Source organism: Dermacentor andersoni, chromosome 8 (genome assembly GCF_023375885.2).
Source record: "Dermacentor andersoni chromosome 8, qqDerAnde1_hic_scaffold, whole genome shotgun sequence".
Classification (NCBI taxonomy): Eukaryota; Metazoa; Arthropoda; class Arachnida; order Ixodida; family Ixodidae; genus Dermacentor; species Dermacentor andersoni.
In genome coordinates this window covers 122,019,646-122,040,746 of record NC_092821.1, presented here as the reverse complement: position 1 = coordinate 122,040,746, position 21,101 = coordinate 122,019,646, and the positions used below count along the sequence as shown (strand labels likewise).

The window sequence follows — 21,101 nt, the reverse complement described above, 5'->3', positions numbered from 1 at the left end:
CGTTTACTTGCGTTTTCCAGAACGGATTAGCGCATTGTTTAGCCGCAGGCAGCTTTCTCGAAAGAGCTTTCTCGAAAGATGTATAGAGGAATACGCGATGCACAATTGTAGATACATTATAGACTACACTTGATCGAAAAAAGGGCATGCTCTACTTGGAACAGCCAGGCTTAGAAGCCGCAGCCTGTTCCTTGAACTACATTTCCCATAATGCGCGCGGAACACAGGCTCTTTTATTGCGACCAGCCAAAATGCAAGGAGTGCGGTGTGCCATGCTTTCTCAGCGGTTCCACGTCAGCACGAATGGCTTGGTGAGCTGGTAGTGCAGGCTCGACACCTTCATGAACTGCAACGAACACGAACAGCAGCAAAAGTTAAGGGAATTCCTCCTGCGGAATATTTCACATTGTCTTGGCTACTTTTGATAATCTCCCTCCGTAGTCAGATTGCGTTGGCGGGGACACCTGCGCATTTGGGAACAGTCCGTATACCGTATCTCGCTGTTATTACGTCTATTACGTCCAACTCTTGCCTTTGCTTCGAGTTGTTGAGGATTTATTCTTCACCCTGCCATCTGCTAGCCGCCGGGTTAGCTCGGATGGTAAGCGGCTGCTCCGGAAAGGCGGCGGTCCCGGGTTCGAGTCCCGGACCAGTACGAATTTTTATTCAACTGCCTGGTGTTTTTCTTTCGAGGAACCCGTACGGGTTCCCTTTGTAGCAATTGCTACGATGGGGTGGATGTTTCATTTTTCCTTAATTAATCTCTCAAGCTTTCGTTTCGTCGATAATTCACTGCATAAGACAGAGCAACTTATGAGTACGCTGTTGAAGATAATTGTCAAAGTGCGCGAACTTCATACTGTATTTATCCAAACTGTGGTAGTCTCCACGTTCTTTTCTTTACAACTTGATGTTCATGTCTGCTTCAGGCGCCGTTGTTTTTCGCGGACGTTGCATGGCAGCACCTCAGAAATCATGTACTGACGTGACAGTGAGACGGGCGGCTCTGCGCAGATATCGTCGATGGTGTTTCTCGCTTCTGCGTGTATAAAGTGAAATATTTACACCCATAAAACTCAATGAATGTGTAAGTGTGTCTTCAACTCACAGCCTTACAACCAAAAATGGCGTAACGGTGTGCGTTTTAGACGTATTTACACCCGTATACTCACTTTAATGGTGTAATTTATTCTATATTATATAGTAGTGGGTATTAGGACATATCCTGCAGGTGTCCACCCAGTCGACATGTCCATTTCGTCTGCTGCTGAAGTGTTGATTGTCTGGGGCGCCGGTCTCCTTCTGACGCGTACTCTAAGCCCAGCTAATCAGAACTTGAGCTGCAGACGAGATGAACTTGTCCGCTAGGTGGGCACTTACAGAATACCCCCCATAGCCTAAGTTCACCGTGTGATTTTTGCAGCTGGAATCGCTGAAATGCAGCAAGAAACAGTACGAAGGGTTTGCGATTGTCCTCCTTTCGCTAACCCTTCGTTCGATTTCTTCGACTTCAGTGCTTCAGGCTGCAAGGAACCATCACAGCCTGAACTGTAAGAGGCGGCGCACTATGTGTGGAGCACTGCAATTCCCTAAGCAGTGTTCGCAGAAGTAGTAAGTACTCTCCGTGCACAAACGGATCGGCTGCCCACCTGTCCGGCTGGGTTGTAGGTGAAGTTGGTGGGCAACCTGTTGAAGTGCACTTCCCGTGGCTTGTCCGTGACTCCGTACACTGTGACGGCGTTCAGCAGCATGATGCTGTCGTAGCCGCAGTGCACGCACATGCTCGACACCGTGTTCTGCACGTGACAGTGTCGCAGAATCGTTGTCACAATCGTTTAACGAGGGCGAACCTGTCACAGACTGCTACGTTCTAAGAGGTGGAGGGCTGGTGGGTTCTTGGGGTGCAAGTGCTCCTAAAGAATTTCTAACTCACTTTTTTTGCACTTGCCTCCAACTCATTGATAAATACCTTTCAGAAGAAAAGTCCACCTGCACCCTATGGAGAGCAAAGCAGGCTCCGTTGAGGAATATGTAATAACTATTCGAAATGCGGTTAAATATGGCACTGCAGGTTATTTCTACGGAAAGGAGTTGGAGGTACTCACCACGTGTTGCAATTCTGCTACGTTGAAAAGAGCAACATTTTCACACCGTAACTGACTCCCTTTTTCTACAGCTCTCGAACTTTCTGATGAAAGATGTTCGCAGGCAGAGGGAGGCGGCTTCGTCAGAAGAGTGCGAGCTTTATTGTCTTGGAAAGTGTACCCTCTAATTTACACCCTTGGTGCTTATCGTGTCCAGAAACGCCAATCGTTATCTCCCGTATCTTGCCTTGCTTTAGCAGAGAGTTTAAGAATTGCGTATTCTTTCGGAAAATATATACTCTAATTTATACCTTTGGGGACTTATCTCGTTATAATCATTATTTTGCCTGCCTTTCCTTGCTATAATATTGAGTTTTAGTACAGCGTACAGCAGCAAACACAAGGAGTTAGTGTTAGCACTGCGTGCTGCACACTATGCATGCGCTGTACGTAAAGGCTGCTGGGGGATTTTTCGGGATTTAATATTCCCCGTTAACGCACGCAAACGTAGCCTACGTAGCGTCTTGTCGAAGCGAGAGCCGCCCGCTTTGGAGCTATCAAGTCGTCGGCACGCATTGTTCGGCTCGTTCGTTCCCCTCTACTAACGCTCGTATTTGCTTTAGATTTACGTAACAATGCTTCCGCAGTGACGTACTGGTGGCAAATGGGCACTGTTTTACATACGTTTTCGATTAGCCACGCAGAAGTTAGGCTTAACGAGAGAGTTTAGCTCATGTTTGCCGATACCGTGTCGAGATGGCGTCAAAACCTGCGTCTAGTTTTTCGTTCATTCGCTCCGTTGCAAATAATACAGTCAAAAATTAGGCCAAAGCGTGCCACATTTTCCAAGGCAAAACAAAGTGAAGTGTGGTAGGTGATTTGGGCACGATGCGGGTGTGCTTCACGACCAAAGACGACAGCAACCTCCAGAAGGAAATGTTCGGGTTCAATTCATTCGAACAGACATAAAGACGGCGGCGTATATGTTTGCAGTAGCTTTAGCTTTTCGCTCCGTTCCGCTTGTCAAAAAGAACTAGTTTGCACCGCGCGGCACAGCCTATCTTAGCGTCAACGTTGCATCGCACGCAACGCTAAACCTAACGCAGGCGTTTGACGCAATATGAAAATTATCTAATACTACGATCCTAGCGCTTTCAGGTTGTGAATGGCATGCACGTATCAGCGTGACACAGCGTTACTCACATGAAAGTGGGAAGAGCTGAGGTTCAGAAAGGAAACGGACGCCACAGAGATTCCAATTTTTGTTTAAGTACCAAAGAACGTAAATTCTGCTTGGAGCTCTAGAAATGCGGAGCAACGACTACTCCTGCAAATGGGTTTTACTAGTACTGCATATTGAGAAGTACGATGCGTTTAAAAACAACAGGGTGTAACTCATATTGCGGGTTACATATTTGCAGCTGTAAATGAAACCTTTCATCTTCGACACATCTCCGATACGCTGATGGAGCCAATCAATGAGCGCCCGATACGCTGATGGAGCCAATCAATGAGCGCAGTCAGCCTACTCGATCGGAGTAAACTTTCTCCCACTGGGCAGTATATGTGAACTGTCTAACATGGAGCAATGTTAACGCCACCCGATGCGCTCCCTTACTGTCACAACTGGCTACGGTCGATCGAGCACACTGTAGACTAATTTACACCCTTCAGGACGCATAAGGGTGTAAGTCGGTATATAAGCTATACCATTACACCCGTAAAAAGATGTAAGAATACGAGTTTTAAACATATTTACCCTTACTTAAGGGAGTAAGTAAGGGAGTACTTAAGGGAGTAAATTCTAAAGCGAATGCCGGTGACTCCTTTATCAAATGTTGTGATGTCCATCAACTGTAATGAATGTTGTAATGACTCTTCTTACAGTGCAAAGCACTTGTTGGTGACTGCTTTATCGGGGGTGATTGCTCGTAACACTCCTTGCCAGCACTCTTTCTAAAGCGAAGTAAACATGGGACAAGTAGCGTCTTTCTCGAAGAGGAGTTGTTACCAGCATTCCCTTATTTTTCGAAAACGTATACGTATACTGCCAAACACCACTTTGTTGGGTGAAATGAACGTTATGGAATGATGCCATGCACTTAAACATACGTAACGTTACCCCGAAAGTCATGTGTACTGATTTGTTTTGCTTATAGCACGCGAAACATTTTGGTGGCGATGATTGAACTTCGCAGGCATCGAAGTGGCGTATCCTTGCGTGCAAATGCCATTGCGGCGGGCTCAGATGTAACCTACGCTTCCGAACACGCGGCGATGACTGCATTTTGGCAACCCTGACCCAGGGTCTAATGGGCAGGCGCTTCTAACCTGTGAAAACATCACGCGCACGACGTGGCGTCTGCTGCAAATCTCTGAGGCCGTGTGAGCAGGCCATTCGAACCCGCGACCCCTTCTCTCAATTCAGTCGTTACATCGCGAAGAGCTCTCACCTTGACTGCGACGAACTTGATGAGGCTGTACTCGCCCTTTTCGTAGGAACCTGGCAAACACCGTGACGACGATTAGGTTAAGAATTCAATTGTTGTCGCAGATAAAGAATACGTTGTCGACAGAAAAGGAAATCTATGTGTGGAGGAACAGTAGGGGCGAACAGGCATGTATCAATTTCGCAGCCAACACCAAGGAAAAATACTATGAAGGAAACAAGGTGCTTTAGGTTTCCATTCGCACTCTTCATTAGCGGCTGTTCTGAAATCTAATGCAGCAAGTAACCTAAGAATTCGACAAAACAGGCCTGTCTCTGTTCAAACTGCCCAAACTTTGCGCGGGACAACGATATACGAGCGACTGAACTACTGTTTATTGGTTTTGTTACGATCAAACCAGGTGACCGATGACATAATCACGTGACATCACCTGTTTTGCAGTGTTCACGCAAATATAGGTCATCGCTCAGCTAAGAAATTATTTTCTCAAAAGAAACTCCCGTTCTTTATCTCGACTTGAAGCACCAATTATTTGTTTCCGTAATGTATGAGGCCACGACGTAGTGTTTCGATTTTTTCCTGGCATTTTCACCCCATTTCATTCGCATTTGCTTTCCTCGAGTTCGCAAAGTGTCCCCTCTAAGATTATTAATAATTTGATAAGTACAAATTCCTAAGCTATTGGCTAAATCAAGTCTTCCTACCAAAACTTTCTGTTTACCTGCCGTGATTGCTTGGTAGCTATGGTGTCGGGCTGTTAAGCACGAGGCCGCGCGATCGAATCCCGGCCACGACGGCCGCATTTCGATGGGGGCCGAAATGCGAAAACATACGTGTAACTTAGATTTAGATGCACTTTAAAGACCCCCAAGTGGTCCAAACTTCCCGAGTCCCCCACTACGGCGTGCCTCAATCAGATCGTGGTTTTGGCACGTAAACCGCCGTAATTTAAAACACTTGGTGTTTGAAGCCCATTCGTATGCGAATACAAACAAATGATATGCGGGCTCGTATATAATGCTGCTATAATTGCATGCATCCATTTGCAACATGGTTCGCTCAAATAATGCAAAATGTCATGACGTCACATCCTAACATGTCCTCCCGCCTATGCGTCAAGGTTCTGAAAGATCCACCTTCTATACTTGCACCAACAGGCGTGCAATGACACCTCCGAGAGATTTTAGTGATTGCTTCTAAATAAAAAAAATATTGCTGCTCACCACTGCACTACCAACAGGCAATGCAGAGTGACTCAATTCTTCATTCGAGTAAAAAACCGGGTAATTCAAATCAGCTCAGCTGCCACAGTGAAATCACCGCACGTTCAGCACGTCATGCATAATTCAACCCTGAAATCCCAGCGTAGAAAAACTTCCATTCGTCGATGATCCGAGTGAAACGGGATAAAAGCGTTCGTCGTCTGTTCGTGTAATCCGGTGCTTACCGACGTACTCCCCGTCGTCCCAGTAGAGTTCGCCCGTCGCCAGCCCGTCATGGTTTTGAGCCACGAGCAAGTTGAACGGCTTCAGCCGGCTGCACGTACACAGTGAAAGACACTGTTACGCTAAACGTTGTCCACGTCGCAACGCCTCAATGTGTAGGCACTTCTCTGAGGTGGCCCGGATGCGGCCAGCAGTCACTGACCCTCTGCAACACCTGGCGTTTATCCCGTCACAACTATACCCTTCATCATCGGCACACTCGCCGCGCATGGCTCAGTGGCTATGCCGTTGCCCTACTGAGCACATGGGTTAGATTTTCCTGCAGTCACGTTCCGACTGGGCAGAGACGCTTGCGCAGAGAAAAAACAAACAATAGAAATAAAAAGACATTTCGAACACACACACACACATAGTCATCCTTTTTTTTCAACTTTTTTTAGGATCACCACTGCTCTCATTTTCCCCACCCACGAAGATATCTAATACCATTGCCTTTAAGGAAGGGATGGCGACAAATACGTCACTTATACGGCCTTTATAAGCCGTGCACGTCCTGCCCTGTCGTAATCTAGCACTCTCTGCCAATCTGCATTATCTCGTAAAAAGGTTACCCACGTACGCCTGTGACGATCCCACGTGCACATCTTCGCCCACATTCCAGTACAAAAAAAAACACCCCCACCTGGCGGCAGTGGTTTGCGCTGGTTCCTGCGATGGCACCACATGACCTCCGCGAATGAGCAGGCAGATAGAGTCGTTGAGCGGCGACATCTGGAAGTCTTCGCCGGCGCTGTGGTAGGGCAGGCCGAGCATCACATCGTACCAGATGCCACGGGGCAGGTACGGCTTCACGCTCGTCGCGTTCTGGGAAATTGCAACAAATGCGGCAAGACAATTTACAAGTGTACCACCACCTCCTTTGTTGGTTCCTTTAGAGCGCAGCTCTTAATTGCCCATAGAGTGGAGCGTGGGCGGCGGCGGCGTAACCGAGCGTACGAGCACAACAGCGAAAGATGAAACAAAGATGCACAGCAAAGATGCCACGGGGCAGGTACGGCTTCACGCTCGTCGCGTTCTGGGAAATTGCAACGAATGCGGCAAGTTACAAGTGTACCACCACCTTTTTTGTTGGTTCCTTTAGAGCGCAGCTCTTTATTGCCCGTAGCGTGGAGCGTCGGCGGCGTAACCGAGCGAACCAGCACAACAGCGAAAGATGAAAGAGCGAACGCGGAGCGGCAGATGAAAGACGCGAGCTGCGAACGGCAGACACCAATGTGAGCGCCACCCTTCAGTGACGTGCGCGTGGGAAAACTGGTTTCACGCGGACCCGCCCGACCGCCCGATGCGTACTTGTATCTGGTCTCAGCCGGACCGCTAGTTTCGTAATATCGTCTGCTTACATCAGTCCTCGCTCGCACTTCTTTAGTTTGCTTGGTTTGGTCTTGCTCGCGCTTGTTTCGATTGTCATTGTCTGCTAGTGTTTTGTAATCCCATTGTAAGGGCGACGCCAATTGTGTAGTACTTCATGGAAGCCACGCAGCACCAGCGATTACACTGGAACTTTCGACGAGTCATGTATAAAGCCGAAGCGATGGATCTGCAGATCAGATTTTCGACGATTTCCGACTCTGCTGCATGTCTATGTCAAATTCTTTGCCTCAATATATTGCGATATGAAAGCACATATAACGCTGCGCTCAAGTTTCGCATTAGAGAGCATCGTAATCGTCGGGTAATTCGTTCCGGTGGTTTTTATTTAATTCATATATATTTATATATATATACATATTCCAACAATATATGGCACATACAGCACGCTCGTTTTAATTCATGCCAGGCGAAGCTTTCTTTTATAAGTTCGATCAAAAAGCTAGGTAGAGAGACCCAAGATGCCTGTAATTGTTTTATTTTCTCGTTTACGGCTAACGCAAGTGTTTACTCGTGCCAAGGCAGTGTAGAACAATGCCAGCGAGAAGCAGGAATATCAGTGCAGTGATCGCAAGGGGCTCTATTACAGAGATTCACATAAGAAACGGGACCGCTCGCTTGAAGACTCGATCGCGTTTTTGTTTGTGGCCGACCATCCGCGATAAGAGTTTGTGCACGCAACTGACCGGCTCCAGGATGGGGAGGACGAGCAGGGCGCTGCCCCAGAGGAACTGCGTGTCCACGGCGTACGTGTTGACGTCCTTGGGGAACCTGCGTGCAGTGAAGGACAAGTGGGTAGAGCGCCAGTCTCTCATATTCGCTGGTCATCGTATGTGACCGGAAACCATAACCACAAGCGCAACAAGCCATGCAGGCAAACGGCCAATAGGGCGCATCCTCCAGGGAACCACAAGGAAGTGGAAACTTACATGGTATAAGAAAATTCGGGCTGAACCCATCCCTTCGGGGATGTTTATCGTCAGTGTAATCGAATTATTGCGATCGGCGTTCGCGTGGGTGAAATGATAGCTGAAAACACGTGTCCAGGAATGCCACTTGATAATGTATCCTCATTACCTGGTTATCGCGCGATCCGGTTGAAAGATCAATACAGAGTAGTGAAAGAGACAGTGACCACCTTCGGCTCACGTGTAGACGAGAAGCCCACATTAACAAAACGCAACTGCGCTAGAATGAATTGATCGCGAGTGCAAATCGACAGCTAATGGTAGCCTCAGACGTATTATTGGCGGCCGACCAATGGACAAAGGACACTCGGGAACAAAAGGCTTTGCGAATTCAGCGCTGTAGAATCAGCAGGGTCCCTGGGGGACAGCCATCTTTTCCCGGGAAAAGCGGGAACTGGCCGGAAACGGGTAAAGAACAACCGCGACGACGCTAAGCCTATTCTGATCGCACGCTTTGAGCCAGCGCTCGCTTGCCGTGGCTCTGACGTGAGCTGCCCCGTCATCGCTCCTGCAGCAGTCCAACGCAGGCTGCGCGGACCACTGTTAACACGGGCGTCGATATTAAGTGCACTTGCATGCAACGCGTGTTCCAGAGTATCAGAGTCCGGTCTACATGGAACAAGTAGGGATATCTCTATATAGAGTTGTGATAGCGATATTTGTCTACAACGGTACGCAACTGTTGAGTGAACTCCGACCGTGATCCCCCGCCCCCCAAATTTCTTTTTCACTTCGTCTAGAAGGGGGGCGCTGGGAAAGCAACAGATCACCACAACGCACTCGAAGAACAGAGGTCGGGCGACCGTTTCGCCGAACACGTGACTGCGGTAGAACAGGGTGTACAGGTAGGGCAGGAAGCAGTATCGGATCTTGAGAGTCTTCTTTGCCGTGGCAGCCACGGCACCGCCCATGGCCGCCGGGTCTTGGTCCTGCAACCGAAACAAGTGCACAAGGTTTACCTTTACAGTGAAACCAAAGGCCCGTCTCTGCCGTGACGTCACGTAAATGGGCGAACGTGATTGGCTGGTGCATATATGTGTCTCGTGGAACAGTGGTTCTCACGCAGTCTGATCCTGGTCCAGAGACGGGAAAAAACACCACGAGGTTCGTCATCTACTGAAACTTCGCGATGAAACTGCGCTTCTATCAGCTCTGTAGACGTAGATGGTAGAAAGAAAGCCATATGGTCAGAATTAATCAAGAGACCGGCGTCATGTTAACCTGCCAGAAATGCATTGATTCGGCCTTGTTGATATATCACAGTGAGAATCTCAATAGCGCTAAAAAAGACAGAGACAGACACAGTCACGACCGCACATGGCGCTAACTTCCAACTGTTTATTTCGGAAAAGGCACGTGTCTTTTTTGACGGACTTTCTACGCATGTACGCCGAGGTGTGACACCATGGAAAGGGCGGTACGCGTACATGGCCTTTTAAGTAAGCCAGGTCCTTATGGCGTAGTGACAGGGGTGCAGTGCTAACGTACTTGTCAGCTAAGTGCTGAATATGAACGACTTCTATTATCTCTCATGTCAACTGTAGTCAGGCTTTGCCCAGGATACTGCACAGGTCAAACAACAGCGCAGCAAACAGCGCCACAAAGAGCGGACAATAAAAAGGAAAACGTTCTTAAAAAAAAGGATGTTAGTCGTGGCACTAACAAAGCATCCTTTATACACACATAACGCCGCTGAAAAGTTTCGCACACGTAGCCCGGACTGCAATAATCTAATAAGACTATGTTGGATTCCCGTAGCCGCGAGCTTGCACTCACGAGGTTCCCCTTGGCGTTGTGGTTCCTCGCGAACGGATAGAAGGCGCCCAGGGCCTGCCACCGGTTGCACAGCTCGCTGGTGGTGTTGTCCCAGAAGCCGCAGATGTCCGAGCCGGTCAGCGGGATGCCCAGTATGTTGAAAGTCAGCATCGCTGCGATGGTCACCGCAAACAAACGTATCTTTGTGTTCTTCACTCCTAGTTTGGAAAGAAACACACTGCACCATGCTAATGTTACTGTAGCTAATATATATAAGCTTTATATTGACGCAAGAGGTGAAAACAGTGCATATTTTGACATTTATACACCTGGTACGAGTGCCACATTCATAGAAGAACAGGGGTGTTCGAACAGCAAAATTTCCGAATTGGATACCGAAATAGGTTTCTTCCTCTGAAACAAAGTAGAACTGAAACCTTGCCTGGAATTTACGTGGCAAAGAATTGGTTCATTTTCATCATTCGATGTATGCGTGCAACCGGCGTGGACGTCCGGCCAACTAAGGAGCTTTTAAATGGAAGCAATTCGTTAACTTGTCTGGTGTACCATCGCATTAAATAAATACAGTCGACTGCCACTCATTCGACCCTTGCGGTACCGCGAGCTGTGGTCGAATTATCCGAAACGTCGAATTGAAATATTTTTTTATTATCAAGAGTGAGATACTGAGGATGTTCTTTCTGGACTTTGAGGGGGGAGGGATGGGTGAGGGGAGTAGATAAGGCTGTGTAATTGGCATGTGGCGCCATGCTGAACGAATGAAACAGGCTTCGGAATAGGCGGGAGCGACGCGACATGAAACAAGCGGAAACAGGCTTCAAGCGTGGAAGGAGCGTCAGCCACTAGAGAGATTTACCGTGGCCGGTATTCCTGTTACCGCAAGCGGACTGGGCGTTTCACCGGATGAGCGGAGGTGCAAAGGTGAACGTCCTGCATGGTGCAGCCATTCACCGTTCACATGGCTGAGCCCCAGCAAAGGTGAACGGCCTGCATGGTGCAGCCATTCACCGTTCACATGGCTGAGCCCCAGCTGGGGCTCAGCCATGCATCCAACTCGCCTACAGACGCAGGCGAGTTGGCCACAGTCCACTTTTTTTTTGCTCTGGCGCCAATGCGTGAGAACCCTAAGAATCGTTCCCCCGCTTGCCCAACACCCAGCGCACACTGGGTAAGCATATTGGGCACCGAAGAGTAATATGTCATCACCCGATCGGTAACTGAGTGGTCAAGGATCACGACATCATCTGGTCGGTAGGCGGAAGGTTCGAGATTAGTGTTGTGGTGGGGTGGCCTCATAGCCGCCCCGATTCGGGCTGTTCGCTGGGTGGACTGCGGTAGTGTGGCCCCGGTTGGCCGCTCACGCATCCTCGTCCAAAGGCGAGGGTTCTTCGTGGTCACGGTCACAACTCGCCCGCGCTGCCGGCTCTTGCAAGCGGGAAGGGGCGGCTGCAGACGACGGGGACAAGACCGTCTGCAGGCGGGTTGGCCACAGTTCACTTTATTTTTTTTTTGCTATCGCTCCAGTGCGTAGAATTGTTCCCTCGCTTGCCACACACTGAGTGCACACTGGGTACGCATATTGGTCGCCGAAGAGTAATATGTCATCACCCGATCGGTAACTGAGTGGTCAAGGATCACGACGTCGTCTGGTCGGTAGGCGGAAGGTTCGAGATTAGTGTTGTGGTGGGGTGGCCTCATAGCCACCCCGATTCGGGCTGTTCGCTGGGTGGACTGCGGTAGTGTGGCCCCGGTTGGCCGCTCACGCATCCTCGTCCAAAGGCGAGGGTTCTTCGCGGTCACGGTCACAACTCGCCCGCGCTGCCGGCTCTTGCAAGCGGGAAGGGGCGGCTGCAGACGACGGGGACAAGACCGTCTGCCGGCGGGTTGGCCACAGTTCACTTTATTTTTTATTTTATTTTTTTGCTATCGCTCCAGTGCGTAGAATTGTTCCCTCGCTTGCCACACACCGAGTGCACACTGGGTACGCATATTGGTCGCCGAAGAGTAATATGTCATCACCCGATCGGTAACTGAGTGGTCAAGGATCACGACGTCGTCTGGTCGGTAGGCGGAAGGTTCGAGATTAGTGTTGTGGTGGGGTGGCCTCATAGCCACCCCGATTCGGGCTGTTCGCTGGGTGGACTGCGGTAGTGTGGCCCCGGTTGGCCGCTCACGCATCCTCGTCCAAAGGCGAGGGTTGTTCGTGGTCACGGTCACAACTCGCCCGCGCTGCCGGCTCTTGCAAGCGGGAAGGGGCGGCTGCAGACGACGGGGACAAGACCGTCTGCCGGCGGGTTGGCCACAGTTCACTTCATTTTTTATTTTATTTTTTTGCTATCGCTCCAGTGCGTAGAATTGTTCCCTCGCTTGCCACACACCGAGTGCACACTGGGTACGTATATTGGTCGCCGAAGAGTAATATGTCATCACCCGATCGGTAACTGAGTGGTCAAGGATCACGACGTCGTCTGGTCGGTAGGCGGAAGGTTCGAGATTAGTGTTGTGGTGGAGTGGCCTCATAGCCACCCCGATTCGGGCTGTTCGCTGGGTGGACTGCGGTAGTGTGGCCCCGGTTGGCCGCTCACGCATCCTCGTCCAAAGGCGAGGGTTCTTCGCGGTCACGGTCACAACTCGCCCGCGCTGCCGGCTCTTGCAAGCGGGAAGGGGCGGCTGCAGACGACGGGGACAAGACCGTCTGCCGGCGGGTTGGCCACAGTTCACTTTATTTATTTTTTTTTTTTGCTATCGCTCCAGTGCGTAGAATTGTTCCCTCGCTTGCCACACACCGAGTGCACACTGGGTACGCATATTGGTCGCCGAAGAGTAATATGTCATCACCCGATCGGTAACTGAGTGGTCAAGGATCACGACGTCGTCTGGTCGGTAGGCGGAAGGTTCGAGATTAGTGTTGTGGTGGGGTGGCCTCATAGCCACCCCGATTCGGGCTGTTCGCTGGGTGGACTGCGGTAGTGTGACCCCGGTTGGCCGCTGATGTATCCTCGTCCAAAGTTAAGGCAAGGATTCTTCGTGGTCACGGTCACAACTCGCCCCCGCTGCCGGCTCTTGCAGGCGAGAAGGGGCGGCTGCAGACGACGGGGACAAGACCGTCTGCAGGCGGGTTGGCCACAGTTAACTTTATTTTTTTCTCCTTTCGCGCCGGTGCGTGCGACTGCTAAGAATTGTTCCCTCGCTTGCTGCACACCCACTGCACGCATGGTGGGTGCCGAAAAATATTCGCTTAAAAGGGTGTAAATTATTTTAAGGGCGCGCATATTTTGGGGGGAAAGCGACCGTCTAGAAGCAAAAAAAGAAAAGAAGTGAGAAAGACTTCCACAGCTCTTATGCTCTCACGTACACGGAATGGACGATCGCATGGCGTCCCAGTCAGACTCGATGTCTCCGCTCCAGTGACCCGAGTAGCGACCCTGCCCCGAGAACGTTGACCGCGATATGATGAACGGTCTCCGCAGGAGAATCTGACGCAGGGAGCTGGAAAAAAAAAAGCAGAATTGGGTTCTAGTTTTGCACGTCCCTTAAACAGCTGCAGATGACACCTGCACTAATGTCACAGGCCATACCATGCTCGCAAGCCGTGGTATTCTTACCATAACAATGGGATTGAACTACCGGAAGAATGAAAAGAGAAATGGCATACGTCGGGGCGTCACAATTGGTCGCGACGTCACAATCGGTCGCACGCCGTTGTGGGGGAACTCCGGATTAATTTTGATCCCTAGGGGATCTTTAACGCGCCCCCAATGCACGAGACAGGGCGTTTTTTTTTTTTCTACTTTATCGAAATGTGTCTGCCACGGCCGGGATTTGATCCATCTGAAGACGAGGCTTAAGACATGAACAAAAGTCGAGAGAAGATTCAACAAGGTCGCGGATAGATTCCGAACAGTCAGTCTCACTCGTATGTGCGCAGTGCCTCGGTCAGCCCGTACAGGTTGTGCAAGTTGTAGTGCCTGGACAGGTAGTGGCGACCCGTCATGCATAGCGTCTTGGTTCGAAGCGCCTCGTTGCCTTCGCCGGGCAGATACGGCGGTTCCTCCAGCGTTGAAGCCGGGCATCCGCGCTCGGAGCCGTTGTACAGGCTCGACGGCTCGTTCAGGTCCTGACAACGCAACGGCAGAGCGCAAAGCATGTGGCGCGACTGGACACCACCATTATCGCGACACCTTCAGTAAAAGACAAAAATAACTCTTCAATGACACTAGTGGCGAAACTCCGCCGTCCTCCCCCCTCCACATCCCGATGTTCCCCGGCAGTTATCTACGTGATAGAATGAGGCCGCGCTAATCGGCAAACGACAGGCCGTGTGTGTGTGTGTGTGGGGGGGGGGGGGGGGTGCAGTCTCCGATTGTTGCGGGATCTGCGAACATCTAAAGTAGCTATATTATGCTATTTTCTTGCGCGCACCACAACTAGACGGGGAGTAAAAGATTGGCGAACTGAAATAATTGGCAACTCGTACCGTCATTTCTAATCAATGAGTCATTTCTCAACAACATTTGCAACTTCCAAAACTTTTGCTCGAGGCTACCCGAGAAAGGCGCGAACTTGAACCCCACGCCATAACTCCGCATGTCTCCCGCTCCGCGTGAACACGTTGGCGACGCATAGTGTAGGGACGTCATGCGAGGCAACGAAGTCAGCTGCTGCAGTGGAATAACAGCTCGAAATGTTTTGCCCTAACGATAGAAATATCTTAACGACGCGCTGGTCGATGACGGGGCACCGGCAAGGGAATGACAAGCCCTCCGGTCACAACGTTGCAGGGAACGCAGCATCCGTCGCAGATTCGGTCTCGGGGCTGGCGTCAGTAAACTGCGAGCGTGCGGCCTAAGCGAACCTCACTCCCGTCAAACCTGATGTCCTAATTATGCTTTCTTTTCTCGCAACAATAGAAGCATTTATTTATTTATTTATTTATTTATTTATTTATTTATTTATTTATTTATTTATTTATTTATTTTATTTATTGATCGATTGATTGGGTCATGACGTTTAATATTCTCAAATCCACTCTGGGGCTATAAAGCACGTCGTAGTGGAGGGCTCCGGCTAGTTACGGAAACACGTGGTTTTTACCGTGCGCTTAAATCCACGTACAGGTGCATTTTCGTATGTCGCTCCCATCGATATTCGGCCGAGACGAAACCCTGACCTTGCGCACGCAGCAGCAGAAGGCGCCAAAACCAATAAGCTAAAGCGGTGGGTAGAAAGACGAGTTTCTCAAGAGAAATCATCCTACATAAGTAAAAAAAGTTTGTTTACAACAAGTCCATGGAAATTCAACTATCCAGATTCCTCTCTACAACAGCCGCGTGTGTTTTTTCTTCTGTAAAGACGGACTTTTCTTTTCGATCTCATCTCTTCAGTCGACAAGCTTTTTCACTTCTCACTCTTGGGGATCAACTCAAGTGAGTAGAATGTCGATTTATGCGCTTCTCCAAGGCGTTCTCGATGAAAGAAGGAAACGCAGAACGGCCGTTTACCAGCCAGAGTCCGTCGAAGGGCACCACGTCGTGGAAGTAGGACAACATCTTGGTCCAGTACTCGCCGCTTGCCGGATGCGTGAAATCCGGAAACACCAATCGGCTGCGGTTGCCCACCTGCGGTGCAAACGTGAGCGAAATGGTGCCACGAGAGCTTCAAAAAAAATGGCGCGTCACGAGCAACCTAGGGCCTACGTATCTACCCTAACCTGACCCAATTCAACCCAGCCTAACCTAATCGCAACCTTGATGAACTGCAAAGAAGGGAGGGTTAACGGCTGTTGAGGTTGGCAGAGGGTTAGACGGAGTGTCAAGACTTTCGAGGTATAAACGTAGGGGTTCAACTTTGTCCATAAAACATATTGAACAGTGCTGAAGCCTAACAGAGGACGCGGACGAAGTTAGCGGACATCAATACTACGCGTTGGTGTATTATTGGAATCAATTTATATCTAAAATCTGGGTTATATTACATATATTTAGCATATAGAGAAGGCGGTCCCATAGTCAAATACTGTATCGGGACCTCCCATGCGCCGTTTAAAGTAAAGGCATTAGCGGAACTTAGCATTGTGTATGTTAGCTTTGCTAGCACGTGTCCTGCTACTTATTGTAGGGCATAGGTTGAGGCCGTTTGGGGAATACTATAGGTAAACTCCTGTCTTGAAGCTGTAAACTCCTTTAACCAGTCACGGTGCGTTCTCTGCATATATACTGATTCCGGATTTCTAAATCGCAACAGACAATTGCCTGGGAACAGACAACAGTCCTGCCTGGGGTTGCCCACCTATCCACATTCCCACGAGATATTTTTTTTTCGTTGAATAACGTCATTATCGTGACAAAAGAAAGACGTACACCGACCAAATAAAACCTTAAAAGCAAAACGATAAAAGCAAGAGTTTTATTTGGTTGGTGTATGTCTTACCTTGTCATGTTTATTCCCGACCGGACGGGCTTCCGTCGAACACTCGATAACGTCATTATCGGTGCATCTTGCGAGCTTAAAAGAAAATAAGCGTTTTGTTCTAGTGTTTTTTGTTTTGTTTTCAAGTCTCATTAATAAAGGGTCCACGCTTATCCGTCGCAGATGGGACAGGGACTGCGCCTCAGTCCCGATGACCACTCACCATGCCGTAGTTGTAGTCGCCGGCTTCCGACCTCACAAACACGGCCGTCTTGTGACCTTCGTCGAAGGGAAGGTAGGAGCCGCTTTCCAGGTTCGCGTCGATGCCCGGATGCTAACGGATAAAGAGACAGTTTGTGACAGATCGTACGCTAAGAATGTCAGCTCCCAGTCGTCAACTCCATCGCCGTTATCTATCGCATGCTCGACAAAAAAGGCGCTCGTCGCCATCTGCCATCATTTCTTTCAGTTCTTTACATCGGAGACGTGGCACAGCAGTGAGAATCTTCTCGTTCAGCATAAAGTGATGGAGTATGGTTGCCATGATTAGCAATCTATTAAGTATACGCAATTGCTCCCTAAATTCAATAACTCTAAAGCAAAACTGCGTGACAAAACAGCTAGACACCTGACTGACGTGGCCTTAACGTACGTTTGTTCATCTATGCGAAATTTCTACGCTTACGCTCAAAAACAAAAAGAACAAGACGATCACCTGTTTCGTGCTTGATCGTGTCGCAACCGCCTGCAATATCAGTGACGTCAGGTTTTGGAAGAGGGAGGAGAAATATTTGGAATGTTTTAGGTGTTCGAAGACGTTTGCAAGAAAGACGAGCGCACCCGGGCTTATCGTGTTCTGGAACGCTCCCAATCACAAGCTACTTTTTTATGTCGCTGGCGTCTTATGCTATATGGGGGCAGAAACTCTTGTATGCAAGATGTCTTATCGGAGAACCTAATGCCCGCCCTCGGGATCTGATCGAAATAAACATTCATTTTCACAGCCATTGGCCATGTTACGCGCAGACGAATCCACGTTCTAGCATGACCGAAAATTCACTATTCCAGCAATGCAATGTGGTAACAGCTCATTAAACAAGAAGTTTTAGCTCGGGGTCAACTATGACATCCTTATTCAAATACGTTGAAAAAGTTTTACTATCGCATCCAACCACCAAAACGAATTTGAACAATATTTTTGAACATAAGAAAATACTTAATTCTACCGGTTGCAGGGTGCAGAATTCTGATTTAGGGCCTGAACAGTTTCACAAAAAAATTTCTGAATGTTGTAAGTTCAACTGAAGTACGCATTTCACAAGTCCGTATCTCGGCAAAGAAAGCATCAGCAAAATACATCCGTTAGAGTCTATAAAGCCTACAGGTGGTGGTGTAATAACTGTACAACTTGCATAACATCGTTGCAACGGTTACAATAGTTTTGCTAAGGTCTAAATCTACTGAGTGCTGGGGCTTAAATTAGTGGTATATTTCAGAGCGATGTAAAACGCATCAGTGTTTCCCGCTTTAGATGTCTCAATATGTGTCGTTTACAAAACTGTGTTATCGTTCTTTAATTGCAGGGTTGCATAGTTGTAAAGTCGATACGTAAGTACTTTTTTTTTTCATTTTGCAATTTTAGACAGCTCGTTCGCACACACACATGCACACAAAAAGTTGGCAAGATTCTGCTTCCTACAGTTACTACACTATAACTTCGTTTTTTTTTTTTTTTTTTTCTCACAGCGGACAACGAGAAAAACGATTCTTCCCTTGGAGCTCCCGAATTAAAGCTTGTTAAGTTAAAAAGTTAAGAGGAGTAGTTAGTCCAGGCCTGATAGTGAACTACGTTTCTTACACTAGTAAAACACTCTGTCACCATTCTAGAAATGCCTGGTTAGGCCACAAAAAAAATTCGCAGAAATGAACGATCCGACGCCGCTCTAAAGTTCTTAGACCATATCGCCATGACGTCATCAACTTTCACGGCACCTGCTAGAGTCCAGCTTCTTTACACCGCTGAGAAAACTGTTTCATGTTAAGGAGGATTGAAAGACTCGGCCTGCCGCACTTTAGTTTCCAGGTTTCCAGCACGTTAAACTTGCGCTAAAATGGCTCAAGTAGGAGAAAATACAGCGAAATCCGCGACGTCAGAGGGATGTGCCCGTACTCGCGTTTCTCCGAAAAATTCAGGAAAGGTAAGTTTGATATTTCTTTCTTTTTTTTTTGGGGGGGGGGGGAGGGGGGGCAACGACAACAACGCTCAAGTATCGGGCATTGGGTGCGCAATAAAAAAAATTCAGCTGGTCAAGTTAATCCGGAGACTGCCACTGCGTGTGGTGTCATCATACCCCACTGCGCTCTTCCATGGACGTTAAGAAGAAGAACAAAACTTTATTGGTAGAAAGAACTTCGTTGCCCCTAAAACGGGGTAACGCCGTGTGGTCGGGCCCCTATTCCAAGGCACCGCTGTTAAACGCCGCAAATTTCTTCTCCAGTAACAGCGAACCCTTCCACCCCCCACATGAAAGAAAATTAGTTTAGGTTAGCTTGGTAAGCCTAGAACGTCCTGAGGTCCCATTCAAGTGCTGCTTCTTTAGTATCCGTTTAAGCTCAGCGGCCAGAATTAGTCGCCAGCCCGTCCGAAGAGGTCGCACCACTGACCAGCGTGAGAACGAACTTCATGTCCCGCTTGTGCAGGTCCTGCGCGAACTCCGGCAGACCGGCGAAGCGGACCTTGTCGTAGGTGAAGGGCCGCAGGGCCTCCATGTAGTCGGCGTCAAGCCACACCGCCTCGACGGGTATGCCAGCGCGCAGGTTTCGACGCCGGGTCTCCTTGACCTCGTCGATGCTCGCGTAGCCCCAGCGGCTCAGGTGGAAGCCCAGGGCCCAGTAAGGGGGCATGGCCGGCCGACCCACGAGCGCCGTGTACTGCTGCACCACCTCGGACGGCGTGGGCCCCAGGAACACGAACACGTCCAGAATGCCGCCCGTCGTGCGGAAGGTCACCGAGGGACTCGGCTTGAGCAGGATGTCTGCGAGACGTCACCGTCGGGACGTTGTTGAGAGGAAGCGTCGCGCAAGCTTGGAGCTGTTGTCTACGTGGGAAGAAGAAATAAAAACGTTTTCCTCGGCACCCCTGATTTGATGAGTCTTTATTTGTTGCATTGTTCAGTTGTTGTAACATATCCTCTAGAGTATTTGCAGAAGTACGTTTATCTAGGTCAATTACTCACACTGGACCTTGACCATGAGAAGGAAATTCACAGAAGCATAAAAATCGGTTGGAGTGCATGCTGCAGGCAGTACCAAATGCTGACTGGGGGCGTATACCCTTGTTGTTGAAAAGAAAGTTTACGATCATCGTATTCAACTGGTGCTAAATATGGGGAAGAAATTTGGAGGTTGAAAAAGCTCGCGAACATGTTCGGGACGGCGAAAAGAGCGATGGAATGAAAAATGATAGGCATTACGTTAAGCGAGGGAAGAGTATGGTGCGAATCAGAGTAAATGGGGACAGCCGATATTCAAGCTGACATTAAGAGAAATACATAGAATAATAATAATAATATATGGGGTTTTACGTGCCAAAACCACTTTCTGATTATGAGGCACGCCGTAGTGGAGGATTCCGGAAATTTCGACCACCTGGGGTTCTTTAACGTGCACCTAAATTTAAGTACACGGGTGTTTTCGCATTTCGCCTCCATCGAAATGCGGCCGCCGTGGCCGGGATTCGATACCGCGACCTCGTGCTCAGCAGCCCAACACCATAGCCACTGAGCAACCGCGGCGGGTAGAAATACATAGAGCTGGACAGGCCATGTAATGCGTATGGTAGGTAACCGGCGGACCATTAGAGTCACAGAATGCCAAGGGAATGGAAGCGCAGTCGAGGGTGGCAGATCATCACGTTGTGTGATGAAATTAGGGAATCTCCAGGCGCAAGTTGGAACGAACTAGCGCAAAAGAGGTGCAATTCGGGATCATTAGGACAGGCCTTCGCCCTGCAGCGGACATAAAGAAATAGGATGATGATGATGTTAACGAAAACAAATGTCTGCATTTAAAGAAAAAAACTGCGAATGTGACTGTAGAAAGCCGGTTTCACAGTTTGGGCCAGCAACCTTTCCACCAGAATTGTTGAAAATTGCGAAATCACAATAGAAAAGTTAACTTGTCACTCGAAATTGTTTTCAAGTTGCCTAACCTTGCGAACCGTGTGCACGGGCCGAGTGGTTATTCCCCAACATTTCTTTTTCCGAAGATCCGGGTAATATATCTTGTGGCAATGTGAATAAATCGCCTACACCACGCCAGAAAACTATTGGACGTCGACAGGATTCATTCTTCAAAGCATTCACTCGGCAACAGGGATGTCTGTAGCAGCTGTGACGAGGGTGGCCTTTGCGCCACGTGCCAGCCCGTCGCTCACCCATGGCATTGCTGTTGAGCAGGAAGATGCCACAGCTCTCGCCCGTTTCCTCGTGCACCAGCATGAACGGGTGGCTGCTGTACAAGTTCTTGCCCTCCTGCGAACAC

General features: G+C 49.0%; 1 protein-coding gene across 1 annotated transcript; it reads right to left on the bottom strand.

Moving 5' to 3' along the window:
* Window positions 1-220: 220 nt before the first annotated feature.
* LOC126529418 (lysosomal alpha-glucosidase-like) lies at window positions 221-21,086 on the bottom strand. Its single transcript, XM_050177019.2, has 14 exons — window positions 20,995-21,086; window positions 19,224-19,594; window positions 16,783-16,893; window positions 15,653-15,769; window positions 14,066-14,268; window positions 13,507-13,640; window positions 10,152-10,303; window positions 9,156-9,304; window positions 8,094-8,178; window positions 6,662-6,843; window positions 5,982-6,070; window positions 4,538-4,587; window positions 1,650-1,796; window positions 221-346 (listed from the first exon to the last, which is right to left on the bottom strand). The coding sequence occupies exons 1-14, from the start codon at window positions 21,056-21,058 to the stop codon at window positions 281-283; spliced, it is 1,920 nt and encodes a 639-aa protein (XP_050032976.2). The 5' UTR covers window positions 21,059-21,086; the 3' UTR covers window positions 221-280.
* Between the last annotated feature and the right edge of the window lie 15 nt (window positions 21,087-21,101).